Genomic DNA, 23736 nt, shown 5'->3' on the forward strand with positions numbered 1-23736 from the left:
TGTTGGCCACAAATTAAGTGAAGTTTCCATAGGCTGCATTTTAGAAAAATTGCCGCCGATCTGCTTTTAGTGCGGTTATTTCGCTTGGGAAACGTCCTTCAGCCTGAAAAGAGCACACACTTACCCCCATTATAAATGAAACACTGAAACTCGTCTAAATTAGCAGTGGAACATCTAGCAGTAATCAAGTGTCCCTTTGGATTGTGCTTCCGTGCCAGGAAACCACAATGGATGGTCTCCCGGTAGGAAGTCATTACTTCATTCATAGCTGCAGCATCTGATTCCTTGCAATGCCAAAAGTACAAAAACAACAACAACCAACAACCAAAACCAAGCACAGCAACACATCCCAGCAGCCCGAGCCTATAAATATTTATTCCAAAGTAGGTGGGAATGCTGGGTGGACCAGGACCCTGGAGGCAGAGTGGCCAAAATAAGGGCCAAAAGGTAGGAAGCAGGGTGAGAAGCAAATAACAAAAAGGGAATTCCAAACAGAACAGAGAAGCGTGTTAAAGAAATAGTTGGAGATGGGGAAAGTGGAGCATGGGGACTGGGGGAGGCCCTCCAGATGTTTTGGACTTCAATTCCCATCTTCCCCGACCACTGGTCCTGTTATCTAGGGATCATGGGAGTTGTTGGCGAAAACATCTGGAGGGCCGCAGTTTGGGGATGCCTGGGGTAGACACAATGCAGGCAAGACCAAGGGACAGGAGGACTGTGTACCATTGGCAAGAAGTGTGAAGACAAAGGACCTTTGTAGGTTTGGTGACAGAGAGCCAGAGAGGGAGCTCAGAGGAAGGGCAGGATTACATATATTGTCTTGAGCTCATCACTTTTGAAAAAGAAAACTTGATCTGCAGAGTTCTAGTGTAGCCCACAAATTTATTAGAACTTTAAAAATGGCAGCATGTCTTATAAGTCTACAGCAGGGAGAGCCAACATGGTGCCCTCCAGATGTTGTCAAACTGCAACTCCCATCAGCCAATGGTCATGGATGAAGGGTGTTGCAGTCCAGCCACATCTGGAAGCCACGACCTTGGATACCCCGATCTCAGTTTACCAAAACCTGAACTATTAGCCGAATGTAAACAGATTCCCTAAAAGGTTCAAGCACAAAGCCCGCATTGTTGTATGTTTTTCTCAAGTGTTTTCAGGCATGGATCCTTCTGTCTGAGAAAACACACCGCCGAGAATGAAAAACTGTAAAATAAATTGCAAATAATGGAATGTGGGGGGAAAACAAACGTATAATATCAATGTATTTGCTTGTGTGCACGTATCAATGCACCCATTGTGTATCTTGGTTGTTATTCGGTAGGGAGGTCACATTTTTAAAATTAGTTATGTTCTGGATACCATAAATAATTGTGATGAGTTTCAAAGGATTAAGCAAGCTAGCTCAAACCACATATCTTCTACACTTTCTACCACGTGATTTAGACATCGGCAAAACAACTTTCTTTTGAAGATTTCCTATAAACACAGGAATGAACAAAGAGTTGCTTTATTGATAACAGAAGCTGAAAATGCCATTTTCAAAGCTGAAACACATACTCATCAGTCACTACTAAAAATATTCTCCTAGGAGACCATATAACACTTTTTTTTTCAAATTGCCTGCATCCCTTCTGTAGAAATACAGTGAAAATTTATTTAAAATACCAGTCACATTTAGCAACTTTTAGACTAGGGCTTCTCTCTAATATTTTTGAAAATATGTAACAATGAGGGACCTGTAGCCCTCCAGATCTTCTTAAACTCCAACTCCCATCAGCCCCAGCCAGGATAGCAAATGGTCAGGCATGATAGGAGCTGTAGTCCAACAACACCTGGGCAGCCACAGGTTCTTCAACTCTGCCTTAGCTGGTGAGAGACAATGGCTGCATTCAGTCATGTGTGCCAGAATGAAATGCAGAAGTCATAGGGCAGGCATCCCCAAACTGTGGCCCTCCAGATGTCTTGGCCTACAACTCCCATGATCCCTAGCTAACAGGACCAGTGGTCGGGGAAGATGGGAATTGTAGTCCAAAACATCTGGAGGGCCGAAGTTTGGGGGTGCCTGTCATATGGGTTACCAGGTTTTTGAAACAAGCCCGATCTTCACCTAACTTCAAACCATGGTTTAAAAGCCTGAATTGTTCTGAAGCCTAAATCACAGTGGCCTGTTTGATCCAAACAGGAAAACTATGGTTAACTGAAAACTCTCGCAATTTGTTCAGGGATGCTGAAAAGAGGGCGAGGGCGAGGGCGAAAGGGCTGCATGACTTAGGAAAAGGCAAATCCTTCCCAAGCCCCTCTGAAAGAAGTAAGAATGCAAGTGTTTTCTGGATCAAGGCAGAGTCCATCTCGCCCAGTAGCCTGTTCTTACGGTGGCCAGTCAGATGGCTATGAGAGGCCTGCAAAGGAGACCCGAGTGCAACAACACTCTTCCTCTGCTGTGGTTTCCAGCAACTACTATCAGAAGCATAGTGCCCCTTACAGTTTTAATGTAATTTTAATCTTTTGTTGGAAGCCGCCCAGAGTGGCTGGGGAAACCCAGCCAGATGGGCAGGGTATGTATGTATGTATGTATGTATGTATGTATGTATGTATGTATGTATGTATGATGTATGTTGTTGTTGTTGTTATGTACTGAGCTGAATCCTAGAACAATAGGATCCAGAATGCAGCAGTCTGATTGCTCTGCAGGAGCCTCCAGGTGGAAGTGAATCAGCAACCTGATTGGCCTGCAGGAGCAGCCAATCAGGCTGCTGGCAGAAGTCAATCCACAACCTGATTGGCCCACAGGAGCAGCCCTGAAGTAGCCAATCATGCAAGGCCCATTGTGTAAATAATGTATATAAGCAGACGTTTTGGGGAAAGAGCCAATATTCTCTTCTTCTTCTATTGCTACTACAAGCCGAATAAAGAGCATGAAATTTACTTTCGGCTCCGAGTATATTTCTTCTTCTTCTTCTATTACTACTACTACTACTACTACTACTACTACTACTATTACAGTGGAGGCAGAACATAGCCAAACAGGAGCTGTACAAGAGCCGTGGTGAGTTCTTGTGCAAACTCCCATTCAATTCAATGGAGCTTGTGCGGACATTGCAGCTGAATGGAGGCTGCAAAAAAAGCCCTGCTTTCATCAAGTTCCAGGCCGAGTGCCTGAGTATAAATGAGCAAGAAATCCACGTTGATGCTTAAGGATGGAACTGCAATGAGTATTTCCCAGTTAGTTTTCATCTTGCTGTACTAGTTGTGCAGACATTTTCTCTCAAAACCTTTATATCATATGCAAATATTTTGTGGTTCTTCCTCCTTCCCGGGCAATTCTAGCCCATCAGGGATCACATGGTGAATGAGAAAAATGTCACAATCTACCTAACCAATCAGATTTAGTGATATAAAGATGTCGCTGAGGGCAAGTGAAGGCACTTGAGATTAAGCACAATACAAGCCTGGCACTGGAGCCACAGCATCACAATACAGAGCTAGGTCAAATAGATACACATAATAATCACCCCCTTCCCTCGTATTCTCGCTGTGGGCCACATTGAAAGGTGGGGGTGAAGAAAGGCAGAATATATGGTTCGTCGGTTCATATTTTCAAAAATCAATTTAAAAAATAGGCAAAGAAAGTGGAGAGTTTCACAAATGAACATAAAAAAGGAGTGCTGAAAAACCTTTTCAAGGGTTATGGGTTTTTTAGGGGTGTCTTTCAACTGAAATTCTTTGCAAAAACAACCACCATCCACAAGCAGTTTTGCCTCTAGCTGGAATTTTTATATACTTGTGAAGGCAGATGGAACCTCCTTTGGCTCAGGCGGTACCTGCCATCCAAAAAGACTCCATTTGCATGTGCACAAAGAAATTATATTCACACTGCCTGCCCCCCTGCACGGCTTTTGAAACTGTCCAGCGCTTGCCTTTGTGTCCGGTATTGAGAAAGCGGGAGAAAGCCTGGCCGAGTTGCGTTGTTCTGATGTGTTTGCTTGCTGTGGGTTGCAGCCAAGGCTTTCTGTCAGGCTGTGTTGGTAAGGTAGCAAGTGTTGGCAGTTGCCAAATGCCTCTCCTTGCACACAGGAAGAAAAAAGAAGGCCGGGGGGGGGGGGGGAGAAGCTGCACTAAAACTTTGTAGTGTATTTCCTAAGTGGTTAAATCCAGATTATCTCTCCCACCCCGCTTCCATTTAACATTGTCTACGATGAACTAACCTGTTAGCCATGAATGCTGAACGCGGAGCAAGAAAAGACATCAGAATCCCACCAGTGTTTACAAGACTTGGACATGGCTCTCGGAGACAAACAGTTGGAGACAGAAGAGAGCACAGCTGCATGGAAAGTGAACAGAAAGCAGCAGGACTCCCTTAAGAAAGAGAGAGAGATAAAGAGAGAGAAACAGGAAATGGTTAGAAGCTGGAAGAGAATGGCGGGGTTGGGGAGTAAATGTGTTCAAGGAAAACCACTATCTGGCCACAGAAAGTGAATCAGTTAAAAATAAAACCGAGATGTTAAAATGCAATGGAAAAACAGAGCAAGGAAAGCGAGAAGGTTTGATCCCACACAGAAAAATAATGAAAAGCATACCAGCATTGATTCTGGTTGATATAAATGTGTCTACAAATATAGGTGCAGAAACTGAATGCAGCCCCCCCCCCCGGGGTTGGCAGCAGAATGGGATGTATTCCTGGGGTGTGCAAGACTGCTATCTTCATCTCCTGCCCAGTGTTGGGGTGCAGGGCTGGATTTATGAAGTGACCTCTGAGGAGACAAGGGGAAGAATCGGTCTCCAGCTATCTAGTTAACTAGTTGTCTTGTTAACCATACAAACCATGAGCCTGGATTTTGAATGCAACACTAAGCCAAACCGTGATATAGCACTCTGCAGAGCAGCAGCACCAGGGGAGGAACGGCCATGATTCTGACAGCAAGTTCCTCCTTCACACTTAGCCACAGTTTGGCTTGGCGTTAGATGTGAACTGAAAGACCTACATTGGCTCCCAGTACGTTTCCGAGCACAATTCAAAGTGTTGGTGCTGACCTTTAAAGCCCTAAACGGCTTCGGCTCAGTATACCTGAAGGAGGGTCTCCACCCCCATTGTTCAACCCAGACACTAACGTCCAGCTCCGAGGGCCTTCTGGCAGTTCCCTCCCTGCGAGAAGCCAAGTTACAGGGAACCAGGCAGACGGCCTTCTCGGTGGTGGCACCCGCCCTGTGGAACGACCTTCCATCAGATGTCAAGGAAATAAACAACTATCTGACTTTTAGAAGATATCTGAAGGCAGCCCTATTTAGGGAAGTTTTTAATGTTTGATGTTAACCCAGCCAGATGGATGGGGTATGTATGCATGTATGTATGTATAAATAAATATTAATATTAATATTTACTGGGACAGTGAATGTGGGTGTGTGTAAGCAACTGGAATCAGATTCATATGTGCAACATTCTAACCTTATTATGACAGGGATAAACATAAGAAGAGGCTGCTGGATGAGGTCAATGCCCCATCTAGCCCAGAATGCTGTTCTCACAGTGGCCAACCAGATGCTTGTGGGAAGCCTGAAACCAAGACCTGAGCACAAGAGTATTCTCCCCTACTGCAGTTTCCAGCAACTGGTATTTAGAAGCATCCTGGCTAGAAGTCTTTATCACCACAAATTTGTCTAATCCTCTTTTAAAGCCATGCATTTTGCTAGCCATCACTGTCTCCTGTGGGAGCGAACCCCATAGTTTAAGTATGCACTGGGTGAAGAAGTACAGTACTCTTTTCTTTTGCCTGTTCTTAATCTCTCGACATTCAGCTTTCATTGGTTGTCCACGCGTTCCAATGTTATGAGAGGGAGGACAAATTTTCTCCAGCCGCTTTCTCTCCATCGTGCATAATTTTATGCTCTTCTATCATGTCACCCCTTATTTGCCCTTTCCCCTAAACTAAAAAAGGCCAAAATGCTGCAACCTTTCCTCTTAAGAGACTTGCTCCATCCAGTTGATCATTTGGGTCAACTTTCCCAACTCTACAGTTTCTCTTTTTATGAGGTGAGGCAGCCACAATGGTACACAGCATTCCAAATGTGGCTGCACCCCCATAACAGCATTAATGATGTCGGGAATTTTATTCTCAATTCCTTTCAATATGATCCCTCAGCGTGGAATCTGCCTTTTTTTTTCACAGCTACTGCGTGGTGTGCTGAAATCTCCATTGACCTATTTGCTACGGCTCCAAAGTCTTGCTCCTAGTCAATCGCTGCCAGTTCACCCCCCATGAATGTATATGTGAATTTAATATTTTTTGACATGCAGCACTTTACACTTGTTTACAATGAATTGTGTTTGCTATTTTACAGCCCATTCACCCTTTGGAGAGGTCCTTTCAGAGTTCTTCAGAATCCTTTTTTCTTGAGCAAAGAGAGGGGGCTGGTGGAGATGTTCCCTGCATTTGGTCTGGGGCCAGCCCTGTGGGTGGGATGCTTCTACCGGTACCTTCCTGTTCCCTTAATTATAAGGATTCATGACAAAAACAAATAGTTCGCTGTAAAAAATGGCAAAGATCCAAAAGTGCTGCTCTGGTTTGACCAAGGGGCTTGTGCTAGAATTGCTCACATAGTTTCTTCAAACATCTGTGGAACCACATGTCGTATCACAAACTGCTTTAGAAACTCCTCCCTGTTCCTTAGCCATTTGCTACTGGGTGTGTGGATGGTGCTGTGTAAGAGAAACAAGTGTCAGATCTCAGTCCCACCTCCACCACCTGGGCTCATGGGCCCAGTTTCACTCTTTCTTTGGATTTCGGCTTGAGTCTTGCGTCAAACCTAAGGCACATCTATGCTGTGGACTTAAATAGGCTTAAACATAACATTATACAGTGGTACCTCGCTAGACGAATGCCTCACAAGACGATTTTTTCGCAAGACGAATGCATTTTGCGATTTCAATGGAGACTCGCAAGACGAAGTTTCCTATGGCGCGCTTCACAAGACGAATTTTTCGTCCCATAGGGTGCCTCGCAAGACGAATTTTTTAAATTCGCAAGACGAATTTTTTAAATTCGTCTTGCGAGGCACCCTATGGAAAACCGCACTTCAATGCGTTCCTATGGGAGCCGCTTCGCAAAACAAATTTTTCGCTATATGAAGCGACTTGCGGGATGAATTAAATTTGTCTTGCGAGGCACCACTGTATACCATACGAGTATTATTTGTATTATAACCTGTTACTCTGATTTAAGAACGTTTATTATATATCGTGCATTTATGTATAACCTCATGAATATCACTACCCTTCTTTATCTTACATTCAGACATTACCTGAAATATTTCTCTTCAATACGGAAGTGTATTTTATACCCGGTTCTTTATTGATCTGGCTTTTCACGTGAGAATCACCAACCCCTGTATGTAAGGCCCCTCTCCCTAGTTTTACGTCCATAACGTGAGGTTGCACCACTTTCTCACTCTTTCCAAGGCCACTGGTTAATGGGTTAGTTACCCTCGTACCCTTGCTCATAGCATAACTGGTTTTCCTGGCGGCTGGTATTTTTTATTTCTCTTTCCCTTCAGACCTCATCTCAAGTGCGCCTACCGATCCGGTTTCTAGCCCGGAGTTACAGTGCAATGGACTTTGCACAAGCTTCCTATATGGTTCCTATATTGACCCAATGAACTCTGGGGGTAGTCTCTCTCTATAAAGTTCTCTCTCTATAAAGCCAACATTAAAAAAATGGAACTTTGTGTTGGCTGGTTCAATTTCACTGAGAGAGAAGGAATAACAGATGCGCGGAGTAAATCATTTAGGATCCTTAAAAAAATCAACCAGATCTTGAGTTGAGTGTGTCATCTCCCAAATTCCCGTTCTATTCACGAAAGGAGAAAAGTTAATTCATTACATTACATCGGTTTATTCATTGACACCTGCAACAGCAAAAACTGGGAAGGTTGGACTTTGGTGCGTGCCTTTTTAAAAAATAAAAATCCATGTATACAAACTGTAATCAGATCACATGCAACTCATGAGCCCCCCCCCCTTTAAGTAAGCAAAATCATTACTTACCAGGTAACTTTTCAGTCTGACAAAGTCAACTTTCATGGAGATGAACCTTTCTGAATTTCTACTGAGGTTCTTAATATGCTCCACTAGGTCAGCACAGAATTTGTAGCCACCTTTAAGTACACAGAGAACTACAATGTCATTGTATCCAATGTCTTGCATGATATCTTTGGCCAAACATTCTGTCCTAAAGCAGAAATTAGGGATAAATATATGGTAAGACTTGTGATTTTTTCAATGCAAGTATATTCTATGGTGCAATAAAAAAAAATAGTAAAGTTCACAGTCTCATTTTAAAAAACATGCTAACCCTGATTCAACTTCAGTATCAGTTGCGCCAGAATATGGATGGAGATGGGCGTCTGAATGTGCATGCCATTTAAAAAAATTCGGTGCAGATAGACTACATCTGTATTCAAATGATCATCGCCACCCAAATTCTGGTGCAACTGGTCACACATAACTCTCATTTTTATGCACAAATATTAGCAGCATATCAAGGCACATGTAAGAAAAAAAATCAAGTTCCATGTGTGCAGGACAAGCAAAATAGCCAGAAAGCCTAGCCGCAAAGTTCCTGGGATCCTCTGTACTTATTTTATTTATTGCTGAATTTATATGACTTTCCTTCGACATAAGCAACACAACACACACATACACACACATACAAAATTAATTAAAATATACTGGAAACCACAGAATGTAGCATAACACCTTCCTTCCGGCCGAGGAAAACAAAACAAAACCCAGCAGTTCAGAGTAGAAAACAGAACACAACTCAACCACTGGAAGAATAGGCTTACAACACTCTCTCTTTAAACACAAGTTGCTTCGAAAAGACCTAGGACTAGGTGAATGTACTTGGGCACCAAAAAGAGGCCATAAGGATGGGATCATGTGAGCCTCTCTTGGGAAACTACTTCACAATATGGGTGGCACCACAGAAACGTCCTTCTCTCTAGTTGCAAACCCCACTCAGCATATAGAGGAGGGTCTCTAAAGAGGATCTGAAGGTCCAGGTTAGGGGTAGGCAACCTAAGGCCCGGGGGCCGGATGCAGCCCAATTGCCTTCTCAAGGGTGGAGGGTCCAGGAATCAGCATGTTTTTACATGAGTAGAATGTGTCCTTTTATTTAAAATGCATCTCTGGGTTATTTGTGGGGCACAGGAATTTATTCACCCCCCTCCAAAAAAAAATTATAGTCCAGCCCACCACATGGTCTGAGGGGCAGTGGACCGGCCCACACCTGAAAAAGGTTGCTGACCCCTGGTGCAGGTAGACATACACAGGTGAAGGCTATCTTTCCGGTGTCTTGGTCCAAAAGAATCAGAACTCAGTAGAATGCTCACACATATTTCACACACAGAAAATCATTTCATATTTACAAAGGAGGGTGTGTGGCGATTTCTTGGCAGCTTGTTAATTTTTTTTTGCTGAGGAAATTACAATTGCTCACTCACAGTTGAAGTTCTTTTTCCACACCTGCTAATTCAGGCATTTAAAATATGTTGATTACCCAGTAAGGGGATTAGTGACCTCTGGTTGCTGTTATTTTTATGCAGAAGGAGGTGCTGAATTGTCTTTTAAGATCTCCTCATTTTCCTAACCCTTTTGCTACTCTGAGGACTACAAAGTGCACCTTGAGTGATTTCCAGTGACTTTCTGGCCCTGAAGCTATTTCAGCTTTAGCATTCAAAACATCTCGGAAATTAAGTATTTAAACTTTATTCTAGATGACAGCTTAGCAGTTAACAATCCCCAGCTACGAATAACAAAGATATAATTTGCCAGAGCTTTCTAAAATTAATTTTGAATAATAATAATAATAATAATGTTATTCTCTAAAAGGTATAAACTAGACAAGTTCTCATTAAAGCCCGTATTTATATTTAAAGGTAGGTGATACAGTACAGTACAGTACCCAGAGTGTTGGGTATGGATGTGGAAAATGCAGGTACAAATCCACATTTGACTATAAAACTCAGCTATATGCCTTTGGAATATCACGGTGTCTTTGAACAGCCTACTTTGCATGATTATAATTGCTGCTCTTCCTTGGACAAAGAAGAAAATACAGATACTTTTTTTCTTCTATTCCACATTTCCTCCAAGGAGCTCAAGGCAGCATATATGCCCCCACCCCACCCCACCATTTTAGCCTCACAACAATCGAGCTTAGAGACAGTACCCTAATCCTACATTCTGTCCCGTATAGCAACTTTGCAGACGTCTCAAGTTAAGAACTTAAGAACTTATCAAGGTGAGTGCTGAAAGGGTGAAAAATGAAAGTGGGCAAGCCACTCTAAACCATGGTTGGCCTGTTGTACATCTGGAAGCTCCAACCATGGTTAGCGCAGGCCACATTATAGCCATAACATCTGAATAAAGCCACACACAATGTTAGCTTGATACAGAATAGTAACTGTCTCATTAAGAAGAAGGGTTACATGTTTTCCCCCCAGGGGGTACTCAAGAGTACACAGTACTGCTACCTTTCTCTCTTTTGGTTAAAAAATGTGACACTTACTGTGACAACGTCATGATGAGTACCGGCACCTATTTTTCTAGAAAAAAAGCACTGGTTACATGTATCTAGTTTAAACAAGTCACAACTTGTACTTATTGAGCACAGGAAATGAGAAAAGATTGGAAGCCTACTTTTGGCATTTAGTAGTATATAAATAAAACAAGATATAGATGAATAAATGAAATAATTAAAGAACCGAGACTTAAAAATCTGTACCCATCCATGCAATACCATGAAAGGACCCTGTCTTTACCAGAGCTGCATTAATGTATCATTGAGTCCGCCTTCTTGAATGGGCATTCAGTATCTCCACCCGAGTTAGTTATTCTGGAAACACACCTCCCCAATTTCAACTGAGCTTACATACCAGTAACTGCGGTAACCATGGTGCAGTTGTGGCCTACTCCCAGCCTGTCTCTTTAAACACTTCCAGGTCACTCAGTTTGCATTTCCTAGCAGTTGGCAGACCAGGTCATCTCACAGGCAAAATCTGGCAATAATTATTCCTTTGAATGTTGGCCTTAGTCCGTTGTCTCTCACTGTCCTCCTGACCAGCCATGATACTACTCATGAGGAGACCAGAAGCTTGTTTGTAAAGAGTTGCATTGGGTTGCACAAACATGGAACATTTCTTCTGCGTATTGCTTTCTCCTTTTGGCTCCCTTAAGCCTGGTTTTTAATAAATCCTCTTAAAATTAGCTGCCAGAGGGTGATATTTGTTGACTGCACCATGCTTAGGCCCTGCTCCCCTAGGGCAGGGGTGGCCAACTCCAGAGACACTGCGATCTAATTTCAAATTAAAGATCTGGTGGTGATCTACCCCCGTTTTTGGGAGGTTCAGCTCAAAGTTGTTGAGCTTTTTTTTTTTTTAGGGAGGGGGAACCACACTATTGGGGGAAGGAACAGAGGCAGCCACTAACCTTCCAATTGCTGACAACATGAAAGCCTCCGTTTCAAAACTCAGCCTTCCCCTCAGGCTTTCCTTCTGCAACAATGGAGGCCAGCAGAGGGAGAGGGGGTCCTCACAGGGATCGACCAGTAGATTGCGATCGACATGTTGGACATCCCTGCCCTAGGAGCAGGTGTGGGGCTGGATGCTCCCTCATCTTCATACTCGTAACAACATAAAGAGCCGGCTGGATCAGGCCAAAGGCCCATCTAGTCTAGCACTCTGTTCTCACTGTGGCCAATCAGATGTCCTCTTCCCACCTGTGGTTTCCAGCAACTGGTATTTAGAAGTGTGCTTCCTTGACGGGTGGCACCGTGGGTTAAACCACAGAGCCTATGGCTTGCCGATCAGAAGGTCGGTGGTTCGAATCCCCGTGACGGGGTGAGCTCCCGTTGCTCGGCCCCTGCTCCTGCCAACCTAGCAGTTCAAAAGCACGTCAAAGTGCAAGTAGATAAATAGGTACTGCTCCGGCGGGAAGGTAAACGGCGTTTCCATGCCCTGCTCTGGTTCGCCAGAAGCAGCTTAGTCATGCCGGCCACATAACCTGGAAACTGTACGCCGGCTCCCTCGGCCAATAACGCGAAATGAGTGGCACACCACACCTCGAGAGTCATCCGCGACTGGACCTAATGGTCAGGGGTCCCTTTACCCTTTTCCTTGACTGTGGAACACAGCAGTTGTGGCTAGCAGCCATGGATGGCCCCATCCGCTGTGAATTCGTCCAATCCTCTTTTAAAGCCATCCAAGATGCCATCACTACCTCTTGTGCAAGAGAATTCCATAATTTAACTACATCCCATGTGAAAAGCTATTTCTGTTTGTTCGTCCTGAATCTTGCAGGCCTTGCCTCAAGGTCAGAGGAAAAAGCAGAGCTGGTAACAGCACAGTCCAGCTGACAGAGAGACAGGAACTTATTTCTGGTCCCAGGCTAAGAAGAGAGCGAGCTTTTAGGCTTGCTGTTACAGTAAGCATTGCAGCTTAAATTGGGGTGTCAATATTTTAACAAGCAAGAGATTAAATGGGCTGTTCCTACCTTGGGAGGAACTGAACATGTGGCTTTCATAAATGTCATACTCTCAGATCCTCACCTGTCCACAATGATCCCATGTGGTATGAGCACATAGTCAAGATCTCCATAGTAGTGCTGTGGATATGTAAACAGTTCCAAACTATACCCAGGCCAATCATCTGAAATCTGTAAAAGAGATAAAATGTTCATTAGAAACTTAATTTTGTATGCACTACAAATTGATTGCATCTTCTGTGTTTAAGCACCATTTGGCAATTGGTTTAGCAGAAGCAGTGTCATGGAAAGCTGAGCATGGCTTGATCCTTCAACACAGAGGTGGGGAACTTGCAGCCCTCACCCTAATTTCATGTGGGAGGGAAGCCCAGAAAGGGGGGGGTGAAAGAGGAAAAATGCTGAAACTAATGGACCACTTGGGTGGCGGTGTGGTCTAAACCACTGAGCCTCGTGGGCTTGCCAATCAGAAGGTCGGCGGCTCGAATCCCTGCAACAGGGTGAGCTCCCGTTGCTTGGTCCCTGCCCCTGCCCACCTAGCAGTTCGAAAGCACGCCAAAGTGCAAATAGATAAATAGGTATCACTCTGGCAGGAAGGTAAACGGCGTTTCTGTGCACTGCTCTGGTTTTGGTGTTCTGTTGCACCAGAAGCAGCTTAGTCATGCTGGCCACACGACCCGGAAAAACTGTCTGCGGACAAACACCGGCTCCCTCAGCCTGTAAAGCGAGATGAGCGCCGCAACCCCAGAGTCGTCTGCGACTGAACTTAACTGTCAGGGCTCCCTTTACCTTTTTTTATGCAAGCGATTGATTCACATTTCTGGCAAGACTGATTTGCTGCTCTCCTGGTAGTTTGCTGGGCAAGGAGAACAATGAAGAATTGAAGTGGGGGGTGGGCAAGAAGTGAAAGAGGAGAAAGGGGCGGCCTTGCTCATCCCTGTCCCTCCTCCAACCCACTGCCAGCATATTCCCAGGGTGGGGGTGGGGGTGGGGGAGGTTCCTCAGCCTTGTTTTAATAGGAAGCCTTTATTCTAAGAAATGATCCAAGTGGGTTAACCTAGAACAAAAGAGACAACAATAAATACAGTGGAACCTCAGTTTATGAACACCTCGGTTTATGAATTTTCGGTTTACGAACGCCGCGGACCCATCTGGAACGGATTAATTCACTTTCCATTACTTTCAATGGGAAAGTTTGTTTCAGTTTATGAACGCTTCAGTTTATGAACAGACTTCCGGAACCAATTGTGTTCATAAACCGAGGTACCACTGTAGTGGCGTTTTGTGGCATTCTCAGGGCTAAACACATTTCTTACGCCTTAAGCTTTCGTGGACTACAGCCCTCTCCCATCAGATGCAACCTGATTCACCTCTTGAAGTGGGCTGTAGCCCACAAAAGAATTATGCCACAGCAAACGTGTTTGGTCTTGATGGAGCCATAAAACTCTTTGTTGTTTCTGCTACCCCTCTTCTAAAAAGAGAGAGAGAGAAACGTTCTCTCTGGCTTCAAGTCCTAGCAAATTAGTCTTTGGGCATGCAGAGACAATCTATCTCTCTGCAGGAATCTACTTGGGTTGTGCTTGGAAGAGGGCCTTTGGCTCGCTCAAACATTCTTCTTCACCTCAGACAGAAGGTAGCGAGTGAAGCAGAAGATCACATGGGGATCACATGGTGCTTCTTGGGCCTTTTTAGTATTCTAGCAAGAACAGGGAAGACTACTTCTGGCCTCCAAGCACCAGTATGTGCTCTGTTCTAAATGCACTCTGAACTAGTGCTGGAACATCCAGCCCTGGCTGAGTTTCCCTTGGACAGCTTTCACAAGATGATACTGGAAAGGATCATTTCACGGTTCATCTGGGCAAAGGTTCAAAGTTAAAATGTCGCTTTGTCCGTAACTACATGACTGTGGAAAACAACCCTGCAAAAGTCTATGGGTTAGTCCTTTATTGCTTGTCCTCATTTTAGAGTGAGCAAGTCAAAAATCTAGGCTAGTAACCTTCTGCAAGAGATTATTAGCACACAAGCGGCACAGCAACAAACTCAATTCATGTAGAAGTTTGCATGGGAGTTCTGCATTCCTCTTCTCTGTATCGTTCCAATTTTAGAATATATGTGCTGCCGAAGAGAGCGCAGGAGTTCTGCATTAAAAGTACGTGAGGCTACACCCGTAGAACAAGAACTTAGTAAGAAATGCTGCGACTTCATTAAGACTCTTTCGCTGTAGGATAGCTTCTCCTTTCCACAGGTTCAAAAGATCTCAGAAGCCCAGTCTCCAGTAACTCACAGGATAGCTTTTAGTGTAGCTGCTCATGTTCTGTGCAGCAGCATTTGTGCCAAAATGTGACAGGCGTCCCATATTCTGCCCTTTCCAGAAACAAGTGAATACATTTTTGTTCTGACAAGCCTTCCCAGCAGGATGAAAGGATCTTTGCCGCAGGTGTCTATTTGGTTTTTTTTTTCTTTGCTGCTATTTTCTATATTGTTTAAAACTGGTTTTTATTGCATTTTGTACACTGCCTTGAGATGAGCATGGAAGGCAATGCATAAATAAAATATTGACATTTGTCTGGTAAATCAAATGCAGTAAAAACAAACAAACACATTATTCTTTTTTTGGAATGGTAACATATTCACCTTAACAGAGTTTTCCACAATGTGCCAAGACATGTGGAAAGGAGCAACATATCATTGCACTCTAGGCAGCTCTTGTGGGGAAATATATCTCATTCTCCTAACACAAATCTTCCATTCTGTATCAAGTACCATAAGATCTTTGCTATATGTGCCCAAACCCCAGGACTCTCGGATAGTTTAAAGCAAGGGTAGCCAACATGGTGCCCTCCAGATGTTGCCAGGCTTTCCAAATCATGTCAGCTCCAGCCACCACAGCCTATGATGAGGTCTGGTGGGAGCTACAGTCTAACAACATCTGGAAGGAGCAACACTGGCTAGTCCTGGTTTAAGGAAATGAACATAAGCGTCATAAAATGCTGTGGACACGTATATAATACTGCCAAAGCAGATGTTTGCTTCCTCCTTCCGTGATCCAAACACTTCTGACAATCTAAGACAAGGCAAACACAGGAGACGGGTTCAATGGAAGTCCTTCAGAGAAAGGCAGATAAAGCGTGTTAGAGCAGGCTTGCTGGAATGGAACAAAGGCCTATTTCGCCCAGCATCATTTTCCTATAGTAAGTGGTATCTATACCAAGTGCAGAAGAAGGGCACAGCCCCTCACATGCAACTCCTTTTTGTCTAGGTCTGCCAGGTGGGTGCTTAGGGTCAAGACTGTCTTAGCCCATTAACAGTCAGTAGACTGGAGACATGAGTAACAGTAAAATGCTATGCATATGTGCCAGGGAGTAAGCAACATTGTCCAAAATAACACTTTTACTTCAGAGTAAACATGCCTAGGACTGGGCTTTATGATTTATTTTATTCAGAAGGCAGCTGTACTTATTACCTGCACCGTTAAGAGTACATAGGAATAGAAAACAGTTAATGTTTGATAAGAATGCACACCTTATGATCGCTGTATCTTAACATTCTTTTAAGCACACCTGTTGTGAACCTGTTAATCCGGGAGGCTAAGCAATACCAAAACCTCCCCCCCCCATGCTGTAATTATGGCTGCAAGTGGGGTAATACATTCTGGCGGCTGCAGATGCAGAATTAGGGATTGCTACGCACAAACACTCACATTTTCATATACAGCACCTAGTGAGGAAAATTAAGAGTCTTCTTGTTCTTTTCTCCCACAGAAGCATTACTTGTTGTGCTAGAATGACACATTGCTGTTTTTTGGGTGGTGGTGGCTGCACTGAATGGATTTCTACCCCCAGTACAAAGCCAAGACTATTTTAGATGAAATTACGAAGTTGCAGCTGCAGCATTTCACACTCTTAAGGTGACAGAGGGAACAAGCCTCCTCTAACCAAAACACGTATCAGAACCCCTGAGGAAATTGCATCCGAAATATTTGTGTGTGTGCTAGCAATAAGGCTGCATTCCTACACATACTTACCGGGGGGGGGGGGTGAATCCCAATGGAAAGCAGTGGCAAACAACATGCATCATATTTCAATGTACCAGAATGCATACACGCGCAACCCAGTTCCTATCTATGCACGTTGACTCGGACACTAACTGGGTTCAGTGTGGGTGGGGGGAGGTATTCTCACAGATAAGCGGGCTCATCAGTTTACAATTAAAATAATCTCTTGGGGGCGGGGGGGGAGCGTTTCATAACGGGGGAGGGGGGAGCCGCCATAAAGGGCAGGGATTGGATAGATGAAAGGGAGGGAAAGGGGTTAGCTGACGGAAGCGGATGCTTTAGCTGCAAGAAAGGGCAAGGGAGGCAGCAAAGTTTAGGATGCGGGAGCAGGGAAAGGGGGGGGGGGGGGAGAAGGGATTTTTATTATTTTTATTTTTCGCATTTACCACGACCCCTCGGCCGCTGCTTCTCGGCGCCTCCGCTGCGTGGGTCTTGCTGTTTAGCCCGGCCATCTTCCGAAGGGAGGTTGGCGAGAGCCTTGAGACAGAGGAGGAGGAGGGGAAAGAGGCGGCGCCTCGCTCGGGAAAGAAAAGGGGCCCCCAGCCGCTGCCGCGAGAGGTTGAGACTCGGCAGCCTCTGCTCGACGTGGCCCGCGCCGTCGTGGCTTCTGCAGAACTGCTCCCAAACATACACAGCCGCCCTTAGGGTGGTTTCTTTCAGCTGGCGCAGAGACGGGGTAATGCCTCTCAAACCACCTTGCTTTTACCTCGGCGGACCAAAAGAGCTGTCTGTCCCCGGTTTCAGCCCCGGAACCTTTTTTTTCCCTTCTAATGCCCGCGCCTGGCATTAGAAGGAAAAGTTCCTCCAAGGAGCCTCTCTCAAGGAGCTCAGCTCAAAGCAGCGGCTCCCTCTCAGCTTGAAATCTGATACACAGCACACACACACACCCCTGCGGGGCTTCTTTGGGGAGCGCGGGATTTGAACCTAGGTCTTAGGAAGCCTAAAGCCTGGGAGACCGCTGCCTTGTGAAGGGGAGCGGGCCTGGTTCCAGGTTGAAAGGAAGAAAAGTGGGATATAAATGTAAGAAAAGGAATACATATGATATGCTTACATGCTAACCTAGATATTAGGGAATATTATGCCCATGTGGCCCTCCAAACCCCTGTGTCTGGGCATCGGGACTTTCAGCAGGCTATACCTCAGCCACACCTTGCACCAGCCCTGCCCAGAGTGTTTGTGCCTGGCTGGAATTTGTCCTTGAACTGACTTTCACGGTTCCTCTTAAAGGTGAAGAGACCCCTGACCATTAGGTCCAGAGTTGTGACCGACTCTGGGGTTGCGGCGCTCATCTCTCGTTATTGGCCGAGGGAGCCAGTGTACAGCTCCCAGGTCATGTGGCCGGCATGACAAAGCCGCTCCTGGTGAACCAGAGCAGCACACCTATTTATCTACTTGCACGTTGACGTGCTTTCAAACTGCTAGGTTGGCAGGAGCTGGGACCGAGAAATGGGAGCTCACCCCGTCGTGAGGATTCGAACCGCCGACCTTCTGATCGGCAACCCCTAGGCTCTGTGGTTTAACCCACAGCGCCACCCGCGTCCCTACATTGGGCATTGATTTCACTGGGACTTAAAGGTGTCTCTGAGTCTGCAATCTTACACATATGAGGTTGGATCCAGGCTGATTTAACTGGGGAATCAGTTTTATTGTACTTAATGGGGCTTCTGAGCGGACGCAGGATTGCATGTGTAGACATGTGACATTGGTGGGACTTAAGTCATGACTAATTTGTCACAATAAGTATATTGGGACCTTAGTTCAAGTAACAGTAAAATACTATTAATGTCTACTCAGAACTCATTGGGTTTAACAGCACTTTCTCCCAGATTGCAGCCTTTGTCTGCATCCAGCCCATAGATTTGAGATGGGTGAGTGTTGTACAACATAAACCAGGGAGGGAGTGGGAGAGACTCCGTGGTATCCTAAAGGCTAGCATATATTGTAGGATAAACATCCGTGGACCAAAGACCACTTCATCACCTACATAATGCACTGATGGCAACAGAAGACAGCCTTCCATGCACTTGATGAAATAATCTCTTGTCCGCAGAAGCTTATGCCAAATCAAATGTGGTAGTATTTATTTATTTATTTGAAGCATTTATACTCTACTCTTCAGCCAGAAAGTCTTCTGGAGTGGCTTACTGATAAATGAAAACAGCACATTTGCTGCCCTCAGGTTTACAATCTGAAAAGACATGACACAAAGGGGGGGGGTTGGGGAAGAAAAGACGAAAACAAACAAATTCTTAATGTTACAACTTTTTGATACATAACAGCTGGGATGGAAACTAGCTGCTTCCTAAAAGCCTAGTGACCAGATCTTCCTGAGAGGCAGTGACTTGCCCTAGATCAGCTTCCTCAACCTCGGCCCTCCAGATGTTTTGAGACTACAATTCCTACCATCCCCAACCACTGGTCCTGCTAGCTATGGATCATAGGAGTTGTAGGCCAAAAACATCTGGAGGGCTGAGGTTGAGGAAGCCTGCCCTAGATCACCCACAGATTTTATTGGCTGGGTGGGCATTTAAACCTGGGCTTCCCAGATCCTAGCCCAATGCCCTAACCACTGCACACACTGGTTTTAATTTTAGCATTACACCACTTTCTGCTTATCAGTTTAAAGCAAACAGTGTTTTGGGGTGGAAGAACTAAAGCCCAAGGGAAAGGAATTAAGCCTTTCCCTGTGTGCTGCCTATGGCAATTTTAAAACAAACAATAGTTGTGCATTGAGTGTGACATGTGGCTTGGCCCTTGGCCCCAGGTTTACCCTTTCAGGGCAAATAAGGTCTGCCATTGGCTCAGTTAACACATCATGCCAAGACAAAATTAGTGGTTTACTGTGAACGAACCAATAAGGCTGCTTTAGCTCCTCCCTGCTAGCACATGGAGGAATCAAATCATGATGCCTGGGTAAGTATTCTGTCTGGGGCCACAGTTTATTTCACACATACTGAAATATACTCGGAGTCGAGAGTGAATTTCATGCTCTTTATTCAGCTCATATTCATCAAGGAGAAGAAGAGAAGACGAATGGCTCTTTTCCCAAAACCATCTGCTTATATACATTATTTACACAATGGGCCTTGCGTGATTGGCTACTTCAGGGCTACACCTGTGGGCCAATTATATTGTGGATTGACTTCTGCCTGCAGCCTGATTGGCTGCTCCTACAGGCCAATCAGGTAGCAGATTCACTTCTGCCAGCCGCCTGATTGGCTGCTCCAGCAGGCCAATCAGGTTGCGGATTCACTTCCACCTGGAGTTGGATTGGGTAGCTCCCGCTGATTCTGAATCCTATTGTTCTAGGATTCAGCTCAGTACATAACACCCCTCCCCTCTAAGTTCCAGTCCTGCCCGGGAAGTTGCATTCGTAGTCCCCAAGGTCTGCTGGCCGCCTCCGTGTGCGTTGTGGCCTGGGGTGTTCCTTGGTCAGGGGTTCTGGTTCTGGCTCGTGTTCCGAGGCTGCTGGCTGTGCCGGGGCTGTCTGGTCTGGCGCCACTGAACCACTAGGTTGTGACTCTGGTTCCGGTGTCCTTCCAGCCTCGGGGCGCCCCTCTGTGCCTACTGCTTCTGCTTCCCCTGCCCACCCCTCTCGCTCTACAGGCCTCACTGCCCTGCTGTCCCCTTGGGACCCCTCTGTCCCGCTCTCCTCCCGGGTTCCTCCTGGGAATCGTCGCCGTAGCTGGTCGCAGTGGCGGCGCCAACATTGCCCCCCTTCCGTTAGTACCTCGTATGACACAGGACCGGTCACCTTGGTGACTGTGGCGGGTACCCATGCTGGGCCTGCCCCAAAATTCTTTGCATACACTGGGTCCTGGGCCACAAATGTCCGGGGGTTCCTGCCTTTCCCCACCACTACCTCATCCTGAGCTCTGTCGGGGTGAAGTCGGTCCAGTCTAGTTGCAAGGCGCCGGCCCATGAGTAGTTCAGCTGGGCTCCGGCCCGTCGTTGTGCTTGGGGTGCTGTGCTGTGCTAGAAGAAATGCGGCAAGGCGGTATTCCCAGTCCCCTTGTGTTATGCGGCGGAGGCTGTCCTTGGTGGTCCGCACCATGCGCTCCGCTTGGCCATTGGTGGCAGGGTGGAATGGTGCTGAGCGGATGTGGCGGATGGCGTTCTGCGCTGTGAAGGTCTGGAACTCCTCTGACGTGAATGCGGTTCCATTGTCCGAGACGAGGGTGTCAGGGAGCCCGTGGGTTGCAAACAGCTTACGTAGTACCCGGATGGCTGCCGCCGTAGAAGTGGACGGTACCAGTGCGACCTCCAGCCATTTGGTGTAGGAATCCACCACTATGAAGAATGTTTTTCCCTGGAAGGGGCCAGCGAAGTCCACGTGCAAGCGTGACCATGGATGTCGGGCGGACTCCCAGGGCTGGACTGGGGCCCTTGGGGGATCCGGGCGGGATTCTTGGCAGGTCTGGCAGTGTTGGACCCAGGCCTCTATCTCTCTGTCAATCCCCGGCCACCACACATAACTCCTGGCAAGGGCCTTCATCCTCACTACCCCTGGGTGTGTCTCGTGTAGGGCTGTGAGGACCCTTTTGCGGAGGGGCTGGGGAACAACAACCCTGCTTCCCCATAACAGGCACCCCTTGTGGGCCGACAGTTCATGTTTGCGGTTTGTGTAGCCAGCGAATTCTGGCCCGGGGCTGCTGCTGGGCCATCCTCGCCACACCCAGTCCAGGACCCGGGAGATGACCCTATCTTTTGTGGAATGGTGCGCAACTTCTTGTGCCTGAATGGGTCGGTCGGGAAGCAGCTCCAGGGTCATAACCTCTTGCGCAGGCGCTGGGTCGGGGCCTGTTTCTGGTAGTGGTAGCCTGCTGAGTGCGTCTGCGTGGCCCATCACCTTCCCAGGGCGGTGGATTAGTGCATACTGGTAGCCGGCAAGGAAAATTGACCACCTGAGGACACGTGGAGACAACACTTGGGGGGTCTGCTTCTCGGGGGCAAACAGGCCAAGCAACGGCTTGTGGTCAGTCACTATGGTAAAGGGCCGCCCGTACAAGAAATCATGGAATTTTTTTACGCCCTTCACGATTGCCAGACCCTCCTTGTCAATCTGTGAGTAGTTTCGTTCGGCTGCAGCAAGCGTCTGGGAGAAGTATGCCACCGGCACCTCTCTTCCATCCGGGAGTTGGTGTCCCAGGACAGCGCCGATGCCATAGGGAGAGGCGTCGCATGCCAGCACCACTGGCAGCCTCTCGTCGAAGTGTGCCAAGACCGAGTTTGAGACGAGCAAGTCCTTGACTGCCTGGAATGCGGCCCTTTGTCGCTGGCCCCACACCCAAGGGGCCCTTTTATCTAGGAGTCTGTGTAGGGGCTCCGCTACCGCTGCCTTATGGGGAAGGAAGGCATGGTAAAAGTTCAATAGTCCCAAGAATGACTGAAGTTCGGGCTTGCTCTTGGGCGCTGGGGCCTCACAAATGGCCCGTACCTTGTCACCGGTTGGATGGACCCCTTCTGCGTCCACCTTAAATCCCAGAAAGTCCACCTGCGGCACTCCCAGTAAACACTTTTCCCGCTTCACCTTGAGGCCCGCCGTCTGGAAACGGTGCAGGACGGAGCGGAGGCGGTCCTCAAATTCCTCTGGTGTGGGCCCGGCGATCAGTACATCATCGAAGAAGGGGGTGACGCCAGGAATCCCTTTAAGGAGAGAGTCCATTAGATTCTGGAATATGCCTGGTGCCACGCTAACGCCAAATTGCAGCCGCTTTACTCTGAATGCCCCTCTGTGCGTCACAATCGTCTGAGCCTCTGCTGTGGCTTCGTCCACAGGCAACTGTTGATACGCTTGGGCCAAGTCCAGTTTGCCAAAGATTTTTGACCCAGCCAGGGTGGCGAGGACATGGCTGACCACTGGCACTGGGTATGCATGGGCCGTGAGAGCCTTGTTTATGGTGCATTTGTAGTCTGCACAGATGCGGACCAAACCGTTAGGCTTGACGGGTGTGACAATTGGAGTTTCCCAGGGGGCGTTGGGCACCGGCTCCAGCACTCCTTGCTCCACGAGCCGGTCCAATTCCTCGTCTATGCGGGGTTTCAGGGCGAACGGGACCCGGCGGGCCTTGTGCCTGATGGGTCGTACAGCGGGGTCTAGCTGTAGGGCAATGGGGGGTCCTGTATATTGTCCCAATGCCCCATCGAAAACCCCTGGAAACTCTTTGCATATGGCGTCCACGTCCACTTGTAAGCTAGTGCGGTTCACCCCGGTAACGGCTAGCCCCAGAGGTCCAAACCATGCCAGTCCCAGTAAGCTAACGTAGGGGCCCTTAACTACCAGCAAGTCCAATTGTTGCTTTCGCCCTCGATATTGCACCCTGAAGGTCCCCACCCCCATTGTAGGGACCTTACGTTTCTGGAAGTCCCGGAGGGTGAATGGGGCCGGCCTTAGTTTGGGACCCCCATTAGGGCACAGTTCCCTTAATGTTCGGGCCGAGATTATGGATAGAGTTGAACCCGTGTCCAGCTCCATGCGGCATGGGGCTCCCTCTATCTGTACCTCTATATAAATTTTCTCTGTGCTGGGATGGGGCAACTGGAATACCTGGTAGTCCGTGATCTCCGTCGAGTTGCCTTGGTGCATGGTGCCGTGTGACCTGGGGCTCCTGGGTCGGTCATCTGATGCTTGTCGACGGGTGAGTCGAGCCCGACACACCCGGGCGATGTGTCCCAATTTTCTGCACTGCCTGCACTCTGCGTTGCGGAAACGACAGGTCCTCCTCTCGTGGTTCTCCCCGCAGCTTGCACAGTTCCCTCCTTCTCGTCGAGGCTGCTGTGGTGTGTGTGCTGCTTGAGTGCGCCGCTGTACTCGGTGTACTTCCTCCCTGTCAGATTCGGATTCGTCGGTGAGGTCTTCGTGGTAGACCCTCGGTTGGGATGGCGGGGCCGGTCGTGCCTCTTGCGTTGACCTCTCGGCGGCTTCGGTTGCCAGGGCTTCCTCCAGAGCAATCTGGAACGTGAGGTCTTTTTTGGCGTAGAGGCGTCGTTGCAACATCTCGTCCCTCAGGCCACCGACGAGGCGGTCACGAAGCATGTTCTCCAACTCTGAGAAGTTGCATAACCGGGCGGCTTGGCGGAGGGAGGTCACAAACCCAGTTATGGTTTCCCCCGGGGCTTGCCGCTTTGCGTAGAAGGCATTTCGGCAAGCTAC

General features: G+C 47.2%; 1 protein-coding gene across 1 annotated transcript in view; it reads right to left on the reverse strand.

Annotated features, from left to right (window-relative positions):
* The window catches only part of PRTFDC1 (phosphoribosyl transferase domain containing 1), a 51773-nt gene extending 34707 nt beyond the window's left edge, over window positions 1-17066 (reverse strand). Inside the window, exons 1-3 of the mRNA XM_035129182.2 lie at window positions 16970-17066; window positions 12597-12703; window positions 8036-8219 (exon numbers count right to left, since the gene is read on the reverse strand). Coding sequence (XP_034985073.1) covers window positions 8036-8219; window positions 12597-12703; window positions 16970-17035 — 357 coding nt within the window. The 5' untranslated portion in view covers window positions 17036-17066. The remainder of the gene's footprint in view (window positions 1-8035; window positions 8220-12596; window positions 12704-16969) is intronic.
* Between the last annotated feature and the right edge of the window lie 6670 nt (window positions 17067-23736).

Source organism: Zootoca vivipara, chromosome 12, assembly GCF_963506605.1.
Source record: "Zootoca vivipara chromosome 12, rZooViv1.1, whole genome shotgun sequence".
NCBI lineage: Eukaryota > Metazoa > Chordata > Lepidosauria > Squamata > Lacertidae > Zootoca > Zootoca vivipara.